We start from the raw sequence: 20,380 nt of genomic DNA, 5'->3' as shown, positions 1-20,380 counted from the left end.
GAGATGCTATCTTATCTGGGCTGAAAGGGATCCTATTACACTGCTCCGTTGTTCTCCACTCTATTATACGCTCAAGTGTATGAGTGTTGCCTTGTATTAAACTGTATCAACTGATGACAGCAGGCAAATTAGCCCAGGGGAGTTTACACAGTTAGAGCCAGGATCCCTAGGGCAGTTCAAAGTCTCACTGTTTCACCACTCCCTGCGTGCTTAGTAGAGCCCTACTGATATGGGATTTTTGGATACAATTCCGGTTTTAGAGTGGAAATATTCACCCATAATCGATATATGTATATGCCAATAATTGTATTATTATAGCTGGAATAAAATAAAATAAATTGTGTGGATTGTGCTTAAAACAGCCCTACAAAGATACTCAGAAAGCTGAGTCCCCCTGTTTAGCAGGAGAGAAAAAACAATATATATATAATAAAATAAAATGTGTAAGTTATTTTGGCATTAATATGTGTCACATATCAGTTTCCAAACATTTTTTTATTTTTATTTAAATCCTTGAGTTAATTAATCCACATACAAACATGGTCTCTTTTTTGTTTTCTTGAGTACGGTAGCTCCAAAATGCAGGTGACACTATGTCACCGCAAAATGTAAGGGTATAGCTCAGAAATCCTGTGTGCTGCCATAGAGTTACATTAGAAGTGCCCATCCAAGAATGCTCAAGGTCATTGTCCACAGATAAAATTATGTTAAATCACGGTATATCTACCTTAGCTTTGATTGGACTGATGTCAACATCATACTTTCAAAATCTTAGCTAGCAAGCTAGACAAGCAGTCATCATCATGCATCAAGTCGGCAATATACTTCAAATCCTTTTCAATCCTTGTCATATGAAGAGAAAGTATAGATAAAAACGTATCGGTGCTCATCGGCCATTGGACATAAACATTACACAACAAGTGGGAAATCGCAAATTCAACCATGAGTGCTAAGGTGCCACTGCAGCCCCGGGTTCGATCCCAGGCTGTTTCACAGCCGGCTGTGACCGGGAGTCCCATGGCACAGCGCACAATTGTTCCAGCATCGTCCGGGTTAGGGGACAGTTTGGCCAGCTGGGATGTCCTTATCTCATCGTGCTCTAGCGACTCCTTGTGGCGTGCCGGTCGGTCAACCAGTGTTTCCTCCGACACATTGGTGAGGCTGGCTTCCAGGTTAAGCAAGCAGTGTTTCAAGAAGCAGTGCAACTTGGCTCTCGACCTTCGCCGAGTCCGTAGGGGAATTGCAGCCATGAGACAAGATCGTAACTACCAATTGGATATGTTGTGTAGTAAGCTGTTTATTAGCCCATGTGCCTCACCCTAATAATTTGGTCTATTTCCCCCTCATAACTTAGCCTACTCCTCTGACTTGGTGGTGGACATGTAGCCTGTTTTAGAGAAATATCATTATTGAATATTGTTAGAGCTTTCATTGTCTGCTTATATGCCCCCTGTATTTATCCTACGGTTCTGAGTTGGTGTACAGGAAGCATACTGTAAGAATGGCCCATGTTCTGATTTCTGTAGCCGTACATTTCAAAAGTGATGAACAAATAGTTATTGACTACGTCCGTCCTAGCTTGCTCATTAATATTTTAATCTAAATTACGGATTGCCTCTTATCCGCTCGTTGTCCCCTTATGCCATAGTTTGTACATTTCAGTTGTCAATAGAAACCACATTTGTTTAAGCAAGTCAGCCATATCAGCTATGTTTTTTTTAAAGGCAGTAAATGAGGCTGAATGAAGTGTTTCACTGCCAGACAAGGCTCCACTGATAGCCAGGTGTAGTAGTGGTAAAGTGTCGGGACAGCTGTTGGAACAGCTTTATGTAGGCCCTAACAGTTTGTCGGCGCCGCTTGTCACCATTATAGTGCAATTCATGTATTGTTTAGTGCTGTGTAGTGGCTTTTCTGAGTTTGCCCCACCAAGATTTACATGCTAAAATCGCCACTGCAACCCATACATCAAAACGTAGCTACGAAGCGCTGTTTTGTAACCTACTATGTTGTTTTGTTTGTGTGCATCTGAAAACATTTGAATGAAAGAGCTTGAGGAATAATACCCTTCGCAAAGAGCAAATATAACACACCAGATTTCAAAGGCTTCACTAAAGGGCTGTAAAGTTAACGTTACCACAGAGTTGAACATTCTTAGCAGGGCACTTGCTTTACATTTTGGCATAGCATCCATTGTTTTTCACGACACCCAACACTATACCATGACACTCTTTGTAACAGTATATGGCCAGTGCGCGTTATTGAGCTGGGCAAACTTCTATCTACTCTGCACTCACCATAGAACCATAAGCAGTTAGTTCAAAGTAGTTCACTCTCCTCTCCGACTGATGTAGGTGATAGTGTCCAGTCTTGCTGTAGCGCGCCAAGGCAAGATAGGCTTATAGCTATGTAAAGAGCGCCCTCTTTTCGCACTATAAAACACTGATACAAATACATCCATAAAAGGCTAATATCGGATTATTAATATTGTTCAACCAATAAATTGGTCAGGCTCTAGTGCTTAGTGCACATGGACAGGTCTGTGGGGCTGCGAAGCTTAGCTCTCTCCTCACTGCAGCAGGCAGGCAAGCACCTTACAGGAGAGAGAGAAACCACGTCCAAACCACACAGCCCATTCCCCTGAGGGGCCAGGCTGCTCAATAATTTGGCCTGCCTCCAAACTATTTTCAAACACTATTCAAAAGAAAGGACTTACGTTCCAATTACATCAGCTTTTTCTTCTATATTTAACTATGCCTGGTTGAGTACCACCAGTACAGTGCATTCGGAAAGTATTCAGACCCCTTGACTTGATCCACATTTTGTTATGGATGAAACATTTTACAAATCATCAATCTACACACAATACCCCATAATGACAAAGCGAAACCAGGTTTTTAGACATTTTTGCAAATGGCAGGATTGCGTCGAGGCACAGATCTGCGGAAGGGTACCAAAGAAATGTCGGCAGCGTTGAAGGTCCCCGAGAACACAGTGGCCTCCATCATTCTTAAATGGAAGAAGTTTTGAACCACCAAGACTCCTCCTAGAGCTGGCCGCCCGGCCAAACTGAGCAATCGGGGGAAAAGGGCCTTGGTCAGGGAGGTGACCAAGAACCTGATGGTCACTCTGACAGAGTTCCACTGTGGAGATGGGAGAACCTTCTATAAGTTTAACCATTTCTGCAGCACTCCACCAATCAAGCCACTCCTCAGTAAAAGGCACATGACAGCCTGCTTGGAGTTTGCCAAAAGGCACCTAAAGGACTCTCAGACCATGAGAAACAAGATTATCTGGCCTGATGAAACCAAGATTGAACACTTTGGCCTGAATTCCAAGCGCCACATCTGGAGGAAACCTGGCACCATCCCTATGGTGAAGCATGGTGGTGGCAGCATCATAATGTGGGGGATGTTTTTCAGTGGCAGGAACTGGGATACTAGTCAGGATCGAGGGAAAGATGAACGAAGCAGGGTACAGAGAGATCTTTTGAAACCTGTTCCAGAGCGTTCAGGACCTCAGACTGGGGCGAAGGTTCACCTTCCAACAGGACAACGACCCTAACCACACAGCCAAGACAACGCAGGAGTGGCCAGCCAGATTCCACACTTGAACCCGATCAAACATCTTTGGAGAAACCTGAAAATAGCTGTGCAGCGACGCTCACCATTCAACCTGATAGAGCTTGAGAGAATCTGCAGAGAAGAATGGGAGAAACTCCCCAAATACAAGTGTGCCAAGCTTGTAGCGTCATACCCAAGAAGACTCGAGACTGTAAGCGCTGCCGAGGGTGCTTCAACAAAGTACTGAGTAAAGGGTCTGAATACTTTTGTAAATGGGATATTTCAGCAAACATTTATAAACCCGATTTTGCTTTGCCATTATGGGGTATTGTGTGTAGATTGATGAGGGGGAAAAACAACTTAAACCATTTTAGAATAAGGCTGTAACATAACAAAATGTGGATTTAGTCAAGGGGTCTGAATATTTTCCGAATGCATTGTGTATCAAAACATCAGCGCAAATCCCCAGTTGTCCAGTTGTCCTAACCTTTTTATTTTGAAAGGTTATACCATCTCTTTGAGGATCTTGAAAAGAAAAGTTTGGGCCATGGAGATCTGAGGGCTGGCGGGCTGGCTGCGTTGTTTTGCACTGTGCTCGTTTATGGGCCTTGCCTGAAGAAGAAATCCATCAGCCTTTGTTCTGTGTCAGCCTGTTGCAAAGATCACACTGGATAATCATCAAAGCTAAAAACAGCTAAAAACACTACTCACCGCTCTATTGTCTCTGGTCTGACCCATCATTGCATGCTAATGTCGGCTAAGGGGCAAGCACACAACGAAACCATGTAACCAGCCTTGTTTTTCTGCATGCCGCAAAGGGATTTAGTCGCTCCCTGAAGCTGGTGTGGTGACTGGTCTTTGTTTGCAAACAACTTTAAAAACACTAGCATTTTTTTGTAATGAACCCACCTTGTTGCTATGGATACCTCTGATTATGGGGATGCCCAGAGGGAACTTTTAGAATGAATGTCCTTAGGCTATTCATCACATGTAATTCACTTGACTTGTGCCTTCAGTTGTGTTGTTCTAGTATGCAACGTGTTTGCCTCTGGTGGATAGTTTAGGTATTTCTACATTGTGTGTTTGAATGGACCTCTGTCTGTGTTACTATTGTAATGAAGAATATGAATTAACTACCTCGCTATATTGTTTAAAATTGGCTTGTGTGTGTTTCAACTATGCAAATGATATATGCCATTTTTGTCTCCGCAAATGATCCTCCTTTCATTTTCCCAGTAAATGAGCTGACTGTAACATGTACTGCTCTGTCAGCCCCACCAGAGCCATGAGAAGGGAAATATTATGTTCAGTCTGACGAGGTGAGCATTTTCTATTCAGATGGGACCATGCCAGTTCCACATCATTAAAGTGGTGGTGTTTGTTTCTTAATTTCCTGACCAGTATTTCAGTATTAATTTACAATCTCCCTACATACTACGTAACCTACATTCCAAACAGTGATGATGCACGAGGAAGGGTTCTCTCTTGAGGGGTTGAGAGGAGTACTATTGAGTCCAGGAACCACATACTACATCAGACTTCTATTGTGGTCGTCCACTCTAATGCGTTGAATTTATGAACATGGTAATCAATCTCAACCGACATTTCCCTCAATTGAGTTTATTTCATTGGAAATACATGGACTATAAAACTATTTCAAGGGCATGTACTGTACAGTATGATCCTAGTGTTGACTTTAAATTATGGTACATCTGTGCTTGTGTTGAGCCTGACTAGCCAATATTGTGCTCTACTATGCTGTGCATGTGTGCTCCCCTCTCCCCATTGACAGCAGGTAATGAATGTGTGCACTCTCAGAGCAGGGAGCTGTGCTGTGTTCATTAGATGTTTCATCTGTTTGAGGGTGGGTGAGGCAGGGGAAGTGAGTGCCCTGTAAATTAAGTGTAAGAGCTGACAGTTGTCCACCCACTGCCGTGTCTCTCTGGGGGTGTTTCTCTAAATGCATACTACTGTGCTCCGAGCACGGGAGGGTCGGAGTAGGAGTCCAAATCAAAATATGCGAAACGGAGGAAGGAGGGCCTTTCTCGAATGCGTACTCCGTTTGTACATATTTTGAAGCATGCATCGATGCAAGCTTCAACAGCAAATATGCAAAGAAATATGATGCAACCACAAAAAATACGACGCAACATTGCTTGAAATCAATGGCGGCTATTATTTGAGCGAAAGAAAATACACTCCGACATCGGAATGAAATGTTGCCTATTCATATGTAATATGTTGCCTGACTACAAAATTTGATCTTGATACGTTAATAAATACATGCTGTGTTAATTTTGGCATGTTTACCTGATCACAAGCCCATAATAAGTCAATAGGGCTAACTGGATAGCCACGAATAATTGCTATCTACCTTGCATAATATTCGTTTTAGGTAATTTTTGACTGTTTAAACTATCTGGTTAGCTACATTATTATCATTCACATATAGCTAGCTGATAGTTATGAAGTAAAATGTTTGCTTTGTATATCTTGTTTGTCATATTGTTGCCATTGTCCTGGCGCAAAGACAGTTCAGTGAATGGGTAGCTAAGTCCATAGTAAGTCAATAGGGCTAGCTAGCAAGAAAAATGTGTAGCTACCCAAGAATAATTGACATCTACCTTGCATAACGTTAGTTTTAGTTCATTTTTGCCTGTTAAACTAGCTGGCTAACTAGATTATTAAGATTCACATCTATCTGATCATTCTAAAGTAAAATGTTTGCTTTGTATGTCTTGTTTTGTCTATTGTTGTCATTGTCCTGGCTGGAAGAAGGTTCAGTGAATGGGGAGGTGCAGTGTGAGGTAATAGAGTAGGGGGAGTGCAAGTGCTTCTCAAATGTAATGTTTTATGCGTTCTCTACACTATTGTCCTCACAAGAACATACTCAGGAGAACATCGTTGGAGAATGCACTTGGAAAACGGTAGTATGCATATTGAGAAACACCCTGGGTGTCTGAGCGCCAGCGAGCGGCGGTGTGGTGACCTCCCAGACTAGCGTCTCTGCTGTAACCTTGCACAGTCTGCAGCAACGCAATCCCACAGCCTGCCATTTGTGCTCGCTCCGTAAGCTGCTGCGTTAACACCCATCTTCTCTTCTCCACTAACGGTATTGGAGGAAGGTTTTATCCCGCCCGTTTTGTCGTGGTGGTGGTGTTGTAAGTCTCTTTGTATGAGGTCCTGTATGTTGTGAGGATGGTGCAAGTGGAGCCTTACAGGAGGAAAGGATTGAAGGCTATTTGTTCTGTTTTCTCTCCTAGAGCCTATCTGGCTGAGAGAGAGGCTGGCTGGCTGGCTGACATATCCTCTGGGAGTGTAGTGATCAGCGAGGGAGAGTACCAGGGCCAGAGCCCTCGTGTCCATGTGGTGGAGAGGGCTTTCAGCAGCACATGTGCGTCTGTTCCCCAACACAATGCCATAATCAAGGTTCCAGTGAGAGGGGTGGTAGTGAGAGGGGCCAACAGGGCCTGGCAGACAGGAGATGTCCCACTGGCTCCTCTGCCTGCCTGCCTGACGCCCACATGCTGGTTTGGTGGAGCCCCGCCAAGACGGCCAAACAACAGCCAGCCATGATGCTGCCCCTCCCCCTCTTCTCTTCATCTTTCTCCCCCATCTAGCTCTCTTACTCTTTCTTGCTATCTCTCTCCCCTCTTCCTCTCCTCCTCTCCCTCTCCCTCTCCTCTCCTCCCATCTGCATGAACTGTGTGTCTGTCTGTCTGCCCAGTTCCTCTGATCCAACCTGCTTTATCGCTCCTGACAGGTGGTCCCTGGTGGGACACAGAACATTCACTCCACAAGAGCTAAGAGGTCTATCTCTTGCTCTCTATCTGGCTCTCTAGCTCCCTCTCTCTCTCGCTTTCTTTCTGTCTCTGTATCTCCCTCCATCAGGCAGTGTGCCCTCTCTCAGCCACTCATTTCCATCTGAATAGCAGCACAGGCAGACATGACCCGGCTCATGTTGAGCTACTCCCTACATACAGACACGCACAATATACTCATTTTCATTTGGGCTGGGAATTGCCAGGGACCTCGCGATATGATATTATCACGAAACTTAGGTGCCGATACAATGTTTTGCGATTCTCGTGATTCTATATGTTGCGATTTGATACTGTGATTTTATTGTGATTCGGTGTTCCAAACATATTGCTCACCATATGTCGACTGCAGAGGGACAAGAGAGAGCCATGAGAAAAGTTTTTAGTGTTTAGATCAGTCAAGGAAATAAAGGTTCTGAAAACAAATTGTCTCCCTAGTTAAAAATAAGATGGAGAACAAGCTATGTTCTTATATATTGTCAAAATGATACAATACTATATATTGTCAAAAATAATATTGATCCCCCCCCCATCACTTATTTTCATTTCATTTTCAATAATGTTTAGTGTGGTCAATGGTGCAGTGAAAGCCATGACGGACAACTAGATCAGTTTTTATAGCTTACCCTACAATCTCTTCCTCTCATTTTCTATTTCTCCCCTCGGTTTATCATGTGTGTGCCTTTGTACTGTATCTGTCAGGTGTGTGTGTGGATGCCTGAGTTAATGCCTGAGTTAATGCAGCAGATCTCGTGCCCCAGCAAGAGTTGTTCAATGGGATCATGCACAGATAAAACCCCTCTATCACCTAGCATCTGCTCATTCATCTCACATCACCACCGCCGCCGTAGCCAACACAATGGAGCCAGCCTATCTGGGACATAACAAAGACATCCGCTAGCTCGGCTCCTGAATAAATCTCTTATTTCCGGGCTGCATGCCATGTTACATTGCGTGCCTCTCAGAGTCACCCCGCCATTAACAGAGATAATTAATGAATTAAAGAAAACACACTGACGACTGAAACATAATTATCTTGGAAAGTCACGGCAGCACTTTGCCAGGCACAAACTCCAATCAATACAAGCTAGCAATTCACGGACGGTAATGAGCTTGGTGTTTTCTCCCCCGTTCTATTGCCTATTTTGTGACTGAGGTGTAATTGATAAGGAACACACAGGGAAGTGATATGTGTCGTGACTGGTGTAACAGACCCTGTGTCGGACTCTCTCTGGTATAGGGCAGATCTCCCCAGCACATGCCTTTCATTAGCTGGAGAGCCAGGGCCCGGGGAATATCAGTGTACTCTCCTCCATGGATCGGTTTCAATCCAGGCTTTTAGAGGATCTCTCCTCACTGCTGTCTTCAATTTATGGACTATGTTCTTGTGTGCGAGTGGTGCCTCGCATTGAGCAGATTTGAGCCAGTTCCACCCCTGAAGGATTAGGCTCCAGAAAACACCAGAGCTTTTTTCTCCTCTTCTCTTCTGTTTGGTTGTTTACCATCATCTACCCCCTCAGGGAGAACCTTCTGTTTGATTTTTACAAGAGAGAAGATCTTAGTACTGTGGCTAGTTTGTTCAGGCATATAGACACAACTATTCCTCTCCTCTCTCTCAGACATGAGGAAGATCCCAGCTCATCCCTGCCTTACGTAGGCCTAAATGACTTTGGGAATGGGGCTGCTGGGAGCAGCTTATCACTCTGTAGTCGGCCACAGCCCTCCTCCTCCTCTTCCACCACCTCCTCCTCCCAGCTCAGTGGGTTCAGCTCTGAGGCTCTCAGGCACAATAAGCCGTATTGAAGAGGACTGCTGAGGAGCTGCTGAGAAACCGTTGTTTAAAGCAGTCCAGGGTCCTCAAGTGTGAGCTGAAAGAGGCAGCCAGGCAGGGCCCGTCAGCTCAGCCTTTCCCTCCTGTCTGTCCGGTCCTGATTGCTCTCAGCACTAAGCCCTCCTGCTCCTGTGTGAATGGACGTCCTTGTCTGCCTCTACGCGCCTTTCGTCCATTCTCAGCGGAGGTCCCTCTTCATCTAAGGACTCTTTTAACACATACCACATCCCTCCCTCCTTCCCTCCATCTCTCTCGCTCTCTCTCTCAAACTGCTTGAAGTGTGCTTATAGACCAGAGTGTGAAAACCTAGTCGGGTGGCACTGAGCTTAAGCCACACATCTGGGCCCTGGTCAGTTGACAGGCTGTGTCAGAGCTTGATGTGCCCTTTTGGTCTTTAGAGTAGATTGGGAAAATGGTTGCTCCTCGGCTAAGTAGGCCATGGCTATCCGCTCCAGTACCAGATAGTCCCATTCCACTGCCTATATGTTAGCGCTGCCAAAGGATCTTGCTTGTGGCAGAGAAGTAAGTTTTCCTGCACCTGGTCTGGCCTCTGAGGCTATTCTCATTGACAAACGTTTGAGAGGCAGCACGAAGAGGTTTTGAATTAGCTTAATATGTACATAAACATTTCAATTTACATGCCATCCTTGCCTTACCTTTCTTTGTGGCTGGCAACGTGGCATTCTTGCTCTGCAGCTAAAAATGTACCTTACATATCAGTATTAAAGTAGCCACTGACTAGCCAGTAGGATTGCAAGCTATTCAACAATGTAAGCAACTTTTCCTCTAAAACATATTAGCTAGCTACACTCTTGAATAATGCAAGCAAACCCTATTTCACTCTTGAATAATGCAACAATTCACAAGCATGTGCAGACAATTAAAGGGTTTATTTTGTTGTTCGTACACACATTAGCTAAATGTAGCTTGCAAGACAATATTGATAGCTGGTAACGTTAGCATATCAAACATACTGTAACGTTTACCCATCTCATTTGAATATAAAAGTACAGTTTCAGCATATTAAAGCTACCTTTGAACAAACCAGGCTTCATTTTATCAATGTCATGGAAGTCATTATTTGAGTTAAATGCAGAAAATGTTGACTGAAAAGAATAAGTTGAATGTGACCAGTCTCTCCTGGTTTTGAGTAGACTGACAGAAGGACACAAGATCTGGGTCACCTCATTTGGGTTTACTGCTGCCCCTCAGATTCTCTCTCTCTACTTTTCTAATGTCGTCTCTCCCTCTCACTCACTCCCTCTCCCTAGGGCATTTTCTCTTTCTCAAACTTTCCCTCCCACAAAATACCCTTCTCTCACTAACCCACTCTCCCTCTTTCCCTCAGCCTCTCTCTCTCTGCTGTGGATTCTTAGTTGTAATGAGTAGCTAGGGGGGAGGTAGAGGAGGGGCCTTACAGCCGCTCATATAGCAGGCACACAGTGCTAACTTAAGATAAATCCCTACAAATGAGTGTGGTAATTGCCTTGAAGTGTCCTTTCAAAAATGTCTCCCCCTGCACCCAGGGCGGGATCTGCTGTGTTTAGCCTCACTAATGGTGGCATAACAGAGAGGCACAAACTACAAATGGCACCTAGTAATCTTAAAGCATAGGAACGCCATTCCTCAAAAAAATACTTATTGGGGTGAAATAGGGAATGGGGTTCTATCGAGCTGCTTAATCGTTCACTGAGTAGAGGAGAAAGGACTGAGTCGTCATTTAAGATGTGAGGTGAGTGATGCCCAGCGGGCAGTTTGAAGCCCCTGCCGAGAGGCCAGAGGAGCCCCTCAACTCACACCTCAGGCTCTTTGCTGAATTAAAAAGCTGCACCTCAGCAGTACAGTAAAGCAGGGAGGCCCAACCCCTGATCTTAAAGACTTCAGTGTTGTTACTTTTCAATCAGGTGAGTGATTCATGTCAGGGGACACCAGGTGAGTTCTTTCACTGACACTGCCCAATCGATAGCTTAATCAATCTTTTCAGTGCTTAGGCACAGCAAAAAGTGCCAGAGGACTCCTTTTTGACTTTCTGAATTTGACAATTTCTGAAAGTCCCAGTTCTGTCCAGAGGCCTGTTTTGAATGTTGTTCCCCTCAGTCCTTAGGGAGGACAGCACTGCTATGAGTCACTTCGTCAGGGGGAAGTTAACTGGCAGTGCACTCTGGTTAACAGCCTGCTGGGTTTAATTTCGTAATGCAATTTGACCTCCTCTTTCCTGTGTGTGCAGCTTACCACAATTAGATCGGACAAAGCTGCTCTTTCCCAGCAATTTGTTTTTCAGGCCCTGTTTGAGGCTTTAGCCTGCTGAGCACAGGATGGCATCTTAAGAGGGACAGACCACTCTGTCTGATAAAAGATCCAGGCTGGAAACATTGCTATTGTCTAGGCATCGTCATCCTTAGATCTGATATCATGGGCAGAAAACTCATTCCTCTCCATCGTTCATTGAAGTTGATGGGTCATTTATAACAAAACCTTTCGATATTGGTAATCATTTCAATATTTCACAAGTAAAGTGGAAAAACTCAAGTGAAATGACAGCATTGAACCATCATATTTTTATATAAAATATCTAATAATGAAAGAGAAGTATTGCTGTTTTGAATTTGGTCAAATTATTGTGGAATAGGTGGAAAAACTCTCGAGTGTCTGGTCTAGTTTCCCTGTCCTGATAATGTTGAGGGAGCGTGTGTGCCTGACATGTACCTGGCCTGCTGCGTGAACATTTAGGAAAGTGTTTTTTAACATCCTTTGCGAATTATAAAATATTGAAGCTATAGTTGCTTACAGTAAGCTATTTAAAAAATCTTTCCAACAATGTCGATAATACCTAATCCTCGGTGTGAAAGAGCAGGGAAGTTATAGGCCTTCTGCTGCATTGGCCTATAGGCTATGAGCTTCCCCAAACTGGAAACTCACGCGCCACTTATGAAGTCTTTATAAAATAATTGCCTCTACGTTTCCATAGTCGGATTTTTCCTATTAAGTATGTTTTCAAAATGCATTCTATGTCCAGCTCACATTGTAATGTGGTGGATGACACGCTGATAACCTGTTGTCTGCACTTGAATGGTGAATGGGAGGCGCGCTTTCAATTACCAGTTGAGAAATAAAAATCGTATCTCTTTTTAATCGTGCACCAAAACTGTTTTACACACGACTGCATTTAGAATTGTTGCACAATGAATGGGATAATAAAGGCACGTGTTTTATTCCAGCAGCAACCAGCTGAGGAGCTGCAGAAAAAAGTCCTTCTCAAAATAGGAAAGTATACTGGGCGTGTGATAGTTGTGTTGGATAAATATGATACATGACTAACGACACACAAAAGGCCAATTTAATTTCACTAAATCATGCAAATTAACCAGTAGACAAATAAGCATGACGGTCAAAAGTATTTACGTCGACTGATATTTCCATCAATGAATGAAAACCATTATTTTGCAATGGGATTTTTTTCACCCGGTCATTTTTTCGGCAACAATTTTATTTATCTGCTTTTTTTATTATTTTGTGGCCAAAAGCCAGCAGTTACCGGCTAACGGAAACCTTGAGCCGGATGATTCCACACTCTACTTGTCAGAACCCAAAGCCAGTGAGCTTCCAGTCTGTATCAGAATGAATGCTTAATAATAAACTGGTCTTAAATACATCTTTTTAGTTATTTATTTCACCTTTATTTAACCAGGTAGGCTAGTTGAGAACATGTTCTCATTTACAACTGCGACCTGGCCAAGATAAAGCAAAGCAGTTCGACACATACAACAACACAGAGTTACACATGGAGTAAAACAAACAAACAATCAATAATACAGTAGAAAAATAAGTCTATATACAATGTGAGCAAATGAGGTGAGATAAGGGAGGTAAAGGCAAAAAAAGGCCATGGTGGCGAAGTAAATACAATATAGCAAGTAAAACACTGGAATGGTAGATTTGCAGTGGAAGAATGTGCAAAGTAGAAATAGAAATAATGGGGTGCAAAGGAGCAAAATAAATCAAATCTAAAACTGAAAGCATTGTGTTTGGTTCAAAACATTCTCTAAGACCTAAACCTTGACTTGAGTTGTACATAAAGGTTGTAAGCAAGTTGAGGAAGCTAAACTCCTAGGTATAACATTGATGATCAATTATCATGGTCATGTCATGTTGTAAAAGTTATGAAGATGGGGAGGGGTATGTCTATTATAAAAAATATTTTCTGCATTTTTGACACATCAACTTTACTAGTTTTTCAGGTTGTGGTCTTGTCCCATCTTGATTACTGTCCAGTAATATAGTCAAGTGCAGCAAAAAAAGACAGCAGCTGGCTCAAAACAGAGCAGCACGCCTTGTCCTTAACTGCACATACAGAACTAACATCAACAACATGCCAGTCTTTCCTGGTTGAGGGTTGACGAGAGATCAACTGTTCTCTTCTAGTTTTTATGAGAAGTATTGCTGTGAAAATTCCAGATTGTCTGTATAATCAAATACCATTCAGCTCAGACACCCATGCATACCCCACAAGACATGCCACCAGCGGTCTCTTCAGTCCCTAAATCCAAAACGAATTCACTGCAACGCAGAATTTTATAGCTGGCCATGAACGCATGGAAGTGCCTTCCATCTTCAATTACACAGAGGGTGTTCTTTAATGGAAGCCCCTCCAACAAAATCTTTACTAAGGACATGCCACTGGCTTTCAGTAACCTGGACTACTGTTCAGTTGTGTGGTCAGGTGGCACAAAGAGGGACTTAGAAACATTGCAATTGGCTCAGAACAGGGCAGCACGGCTGGCCCATGGATGTCCACAGAGAGCTAAAATTAATCATATGCATGTCAATCTCTCATGGCTCAAAGTGGAGGAGAGCTTGACTTCATCACTACTTGTATTTGTGAGTTATTGACATGCTGAAAGCACCGAGCTGCCTGTTTAAACTATTAGCACACAGCTCAGACACCCATGCATACCCCACAAGACATGCCACCAGAGGTCTCTTCATAGTCCCCAAGTCCAGAACAGACTATGGGAGGCACACAGTACTACATACAGTAGGGCCATGTCTACATGGAACTATATTCCACATCAGGCAACTAATGCAAGCAGTAGAATCAGATTTTTAAAAAACAGATATAAAAATACACCTTATGGAGCAGTGGGGACTGTGAAGAAACACAAACATAGACACAGACACACACATGATAACATACTCACTATACACACACGTACACATGGATTTTGTGTTGTAGATATGTGGTAGTGGAGTAGGGGACTGAGGGCACACACTTAGTGTGTTGTGAAATCTGTTATGAATGTATTGTAACGTTAGAAAAATGTCATAACTGCCTTAATTTTGCCGGACCCCAGGAAGAGTAGCAAGAGCCTTGGCAGCAGCTAATGGAGATCCATAATAAATACAAATACTCAAACAGCCTAAATGATCTTTAAAAAGGGATTAAACAGCAACTCATGGAACGGTGGGGACTGTGAGGGGACGCGTGCGCACACACCTTTTTGTTGTTGTATTGTTTGTATATATTTTCATTTTTGTTTGTAAATCATTGCTTCCTGCCATCCAGTACCACTACACCAGGCGGTGTCAGATGAAGGCCCTAAAATTTGTCAAAGACTCCAGCCACCCTAGTCATAGACTGTTCTCTCTACTACCGCATTGCAAGCGGTACCGGAGCGCCAAGTCTAGGTCCAAAAGACTTATTTTAACAGCTTCTACCCTGAAGCAATATGACTCCTGAACAGCTAATTAAATGGCTACCAGGACTATTTGCATTGTCGTCGACGTCGCCCCCCCCCCCCCCCGCCCCCCCCCCCCCCCCCCCCCCCCCTCTTTTACGCTGCTGCTACCCTCTGTTTATTATCTATGCATAGTCACTACCTCTACCTACATGTACATATTACCTCAATTATCTCAACTAACCTGTGCCCCCGCACATTGACTCTGTACCGGTACCCCCTGTATATAGCCTCGTTACTGTTATTTTACTGCTTCTTTTTTACTTATCTATTTTTTTAGGTAACACTTATTTTTCTTAAAACTGCATTGTTGGTTAAGGGCTTGTAAGTAAGCATTTCACTAAAGTCTACACCTGTTGTATTCAGTGCATGTGACAAATAACATTTGATTTGTATTTAACATTTGTGTGACTGTACTTATCTCAGTGTTTTGTTACTTGTCATGTTTTTGGTGGACCCCAGAAAAAGTACCTACTTCTTCTGCGGAAGCTAATGGGTTCCACATAAACAAACAGCTAAATCCTTTGCTTACATCAGCAGGACTGAGCTCATACCAATGGAGATTGGAGATCTCATGGGGCTTTAAAAGCCATCATAATATCACCACATCCCCCTGAATATCTATCTGTATTCCATATTGTATTATACTGTGCATTCAGAAGGTATTCAGACCCCTTGACTTTTTCCACATTTTGTTACGTTGCAGCCTTAGCCTAAAATTGATTACATATATATTTTCATCAATCTACACACAATACCCCATAATGACAAAGCGTAAACAGTTTTTTTTTTTTACATAAGTATTGAGACCCTTTCCTATGAGACTCGAAATTGAGCTCCGGTGCATCCTGTTTCCATTGATCATCCTTGATGTTTCTACAACTTGAATGGAGTCCACCTGTGGTAAATTCAATTGATTGGACATGATTTGGAAAGGTACACACCTGTCTATATAAGGTGCCACAGTTGCCAATGCATGATAGAGCAAAAACCAAGCCATGAGGTCGAAGGAATTGTCCGTAGAGCTCCGAGACAGGATTGTGTCGAGGCACAGATCTGAGGAAGAGTACCAAAAAATGTGTGCAGCATTGAAGGTCCCCAAGAACACAGTGGCCTCCATCATTCTTAAATGGAAGCAGTTTGGAACCACCAAGACACCAAGACCCTAGAGCTGGCCACCCGGCCGAACTGAGCAATCAGGGGAGAAGGGCCTTGGTCAGGGAGGTGACCAAGAACCCAATGGTCACTCTGACAGAGCTCTAGAATTCCTCTGTGGAGATGGAATAACCTTCCAGAAGGACAACCATCTCTTTAGCACTCCACCATTCAGGCCTTTCTGGAAGAGTGGCCAGACAGAAAGTTAAAGGTACATGACAGCCTGCTTGGAGTTTGCCAAAAGGCACCTAAAGGACTCAAAGACCATGAGAAACAAGATTCTCTGGTCTGATGAAAGCAAGATTGAACTCTTTGGCCTGAATGCCAAGCGTCACGTCTGGAGGGCACCTGGCCAATACCATCCCTACGGTGAAGCATGGTGGTGGCAGCATCATGCTGTGGGGATGTTTTTCAGAGGCAGGGACTGAGAGACTAGTCAGGATCAAGGGAAAGATGAAAGGAGATCTCGGGACCTCAGACTGAGGCGAAGGTTCACCTTCCAACAGGACAACGACCCTAAGCACACAATGACAGTGGCTTCTGGACAAGTCTCTGAATGTCCTTGACTGGCCGAGCCAGAGTCCGGACTTGTACCCGATTTATTTAAATCTCTGGATAGACCTGAAAATAGCTGTGCAGCGACACTCCCCATCCAACATGACAGAGCTTGAAAGGATTTTCAGAGAAGAATGGGATTAACTCCCCAAGTACAGGTGTGCCAAGCTTGTAGCGTCATACGCAAGAAGACTCGAGACTGTAATCGCTGCCAAAGGTGCTTCAACAAAGTACTGAGGAAATGGTCTGAATACTTATGTGATATTTCAGTTTTCTATATACATTTGGAGAGAAAAAAATCTAAAAAACAGTTTTTGTCAGTCATTATGGGATATTGTGTGTATATTGATGGGGGGTGACAATTTAATCAATTTTAGAATAAGGCTGTAACGTGGAAAAAGTGAATGGGGTCTGAATATTTTCCAAATACAATGTATATGAATCCACAATGGTTACAGTAGAAAGCAAGTACAGTCAGTTCTCAGATTTAACCTAAATATTATGGTATGGTAGCCATGGTGAAGTGAATTTTCATAGTGCCATTTTCAGTCCTGTTGGTGACCTGTGATGTGTGTTCCCTGGAGCTTCATGTCAAGGGATTAGAGTTCCAACTACTGGGCCTATATCCCCCCAGTCCCTCCCTGCCAGGCTTCATCCAGGGACAGCTAGGCCATGGGGGAAAGCTGGGTGTGGGTTGATCTATTGGAGGAGCCAGAGCCCTGTCTGGTTCTTCCCCACAGACGCATGGAGTCATTTGGGCTGTGTCCCGCAAGGCGGCCCAGTCACCCCCGGCCCAGCCCGGTAATTCATCTTCTTTAGTGGCATGTCCAGCCCTCTTCCCCACAGCCCCAAAGCACAGGAGCCGTTAGCCTGGCTCCCAGTGACGGGCACATAGTCCTGTTGTACAAACTACACCCTCTCTGTCTTTGTGTCATTGTCTCTGTCTTGCTTTGTCCTTATGGCCTAAGTTACTTTGTAGAGTACAAATATGGCCCCTATTGCACTAATAGGGTGTGTGCAAGTTGTATTTTTACTACTTTCATCTCCTCATCTTCAGAACTGCATCCTTCTTTGTTTCCTTTGACCTGAATCATCCAAATGAGTGTTTACCTTATTCCTATTCAGTGTCAGGAAACCTGCAAAAAAACTGTTGCTGTATTTGTATTCTGTATAACATCTGTTCTACTTCAAAGCTGATTCTCTCATATCAGTGATAAGTCATTCTTCAAACTCACTGGAGTGAGGAATATCATTATCAATATTTACTAATATTATCTGCCATCCAGCCTGGCCCGGTTGTTTGGGGTTGCAGATCATTTGATTGCTTATTAAACCTTGTTGACAGTTTGCTTGATGACTCTAGGTGGGGCTCTGGTTTATTTATTCTCCAGCGTCCTGGCATCATTAAAAGCATTAATCACACAAATTGGATGAGATGTAGGTACACAGGATATCTCCAGTCTCGACCTGTCTGTATGTGCTAATCCTGGTGGGATGGGATGATTTGTGGATGTCCTCTACTTACGGTACGGGAGCTCCAGATTACTTTCATAACCTCCTCAGAATTGAGCCATAAAAGTCCAATGTAATAAATGACAGAGTGGCGAGAGAGAGGTAGACAGACAACCCACACCTCATCACAGAGCAGAGGGGGGAGTGGCGGGCAGAAGGAACAGCGCTGTGGATTTAGTAGAACAGGTTAACAGGTGACCTTGTCCAGAGACTCCAAGGACACAGCGGGAGACATAGTGATTATTAGGAGAACAGGTTACCAGGTGACCTTGTCCAGAGACTCCAAGGACACAGCGGGAGACATAGTGATTATTATTAGAACAGGTTACCAGGTGACCTTGTCCAGAGACTCCAAGGACACAGCGGGAGACATAGTGATTTATTAGTAGAACAGGTTACCAGGTGACCTTGTCCAGAGACTCCAAGAACACAGCAGGAGATTATTTGGTGGCTGACGCACACTGCCCTAGCCGGGGTTTTTTGAGTAGGGCACTAGTATCAGCGGGTGTCCAGTGAATGAAACGATCGGTGATGGCACCGCCCTGTACTGACGCAGCTCCTGAATGCCTCTTTTGAAAGGCCACCAGCTCCTGCCTTTGAGATTGTACTCTTTATACATCATCTACATCTGCTTTTTGAAAAGACCCAATTCAATGACTTTCAACAGACCGACTCTGTTGCTGTTTTACCTTATTCATTCGTGCCCTCTCGTCTTTGTGCAGGCGTTTGGTACTTGTGAGACATTCCCCACTATTGAGTGGCTGGACATATGCCATTTTAATACTTCATAGAGGAGAGAATATCTTTTCACAACAATTGGATTAGCATGAAGCCATGTGGCACAGGTCCCTCGGCAGGCAGTGACACACCGGATTGTTGCTGCTTAGAGACGTCTCCGCGCATATCCAAGACCAACACTCCCTGTTCTTCACAGCGTCTTACGACCTCCTCTGACAGCTCCACTTCAGAACTAGTACAGGAACATGTGATGATGGAACACACAGATCTGATCATGTTTTGTTATCTCGGTTAGTTACAGTAGATCCCAATAATCACAATTTCATTCAGACACTCATACGCTGCAATTAGCTTCACGCAGAGCACTTTTCCTGAGAGCCAAAATGTCTGAATGAAATTCAGATTATTGACTGGGGCATCTCCCAGAGAGTGAGTGCATTCACAGAAACTTCTGGAGACTTCATAGGGAATGTATTTATTCTACATTAGTATTCCTATTTCCTACAGTACAGAATCCTCTCAGGACTCAACATAGACGGGAAGATGCACATGTGCCTTTGATGCCTTACCTGTCATTGTATATTGGTGTCATTGTATATGATTTAATGTAAAGCGCTCGTGACATGGTGACATTTTCCTGTCCCTGATCTGAAGGGGTTGATAGATAGATATCCAGGGCTGTGATGGTGGGAAGAAGGGAGGCATAGAGAGGGAGGTGGTGTGAGGCAGCGCAGCGTTGAAGAGCAGAGCAGAGTGCAGTGCAGGATGGGAAGGAAGGCCTCAGAGCCTCCACGCTCTGCTCTTATCTGATTAGTTCTTATCAGCTTGGTGCAGGAAGCGGGCCTAAACACTCTCTCTGTTTCCCTCTTCCGGTTTCTCTGTCTCTTTCCCTGTCTTTCTTTTCCTCTCGCTCTCTCTGTTCCTCTCTCCTTCTCTGCCTTGCGCTCTCGCTCTCTCCGTCTCTCTCTCTCACCCTCTCACATACACACACACACACATACATACACACACCAGGAAACAGCCTTTACTTTCCCTACTCTCTAACAGGAAACAGGGCCACGCTGCATGTGAGATAAAAGGCCCATGTGACAGGAAGAGCTTGATGGCCATTGTCTATGGATCCCTGTCACCACCTCTTAGACATTGACGGAATGACATGAAGAGATTGTTTTTGCTGATGAGTCTCTCTCTCTTTTTTTGGTAGGTGTTCAGGAGGAAGGCCATAGAACTGGGAGAGAAGCTGTTGCCTGCATTCAAAACCCCCACAGGCATCCCCTGGGCCCTCCTAAACCTGAAGAGGTGAGTCCTGCACACATACAGCACCTGTCTGTCTGTTTATATACACACTGTACAGTCTGCCCACTCTACTACAAGTAAATCACTATTCCCAATAGTGGAACATCACTCATTATACATTTAGAAGAGGACAATACCTAGACCCTGCACCTCTACAGACATGACACACACCCACTG

General features: G+C 43.9%; 1 protein-coding gene across 1 annotated transcript in view; it reads left to right on the top strand.

Moving 5' to 3' along the window:
- Positions 1–20,380, top strand: part of LOC120024339 (mannosyl-oligosaccharide 1,2-alpha-mannosidase IA-like) — a 180,364-nt gene that overhangs the window by 101,640 nt on the left and 58,344 nt on the right. Inside the window, exon 5 of the mRNA XM_038968561.1 lies at positions 20,112–20,206. Coding sequence (XP_038824489.1) covers positions 20,112–20,206 — 95 coding nt within the window. The remainder of the gene's footprint in view (positions 1–20,111; positions 20,207–20,380) is intronic.

Source organism: Salvelinus namaycush, chromosome 29 (assembly GCF_016432855.1).
Source record: "Salvelinus namaycush isolate Seneca chromosome 29, SaNama_1.0, whole genome shotgun sequence".
NCBI classification, from domain to species: Eukaryota; Metazoa; Chordata; class Actinopteri; order Salmoniformes; family Salmonidae; genus Salvelinus; species Salvelinus namaycush.
This window is presented reverse-complemented; position numbering and strand designations above follow the sequence as displayed.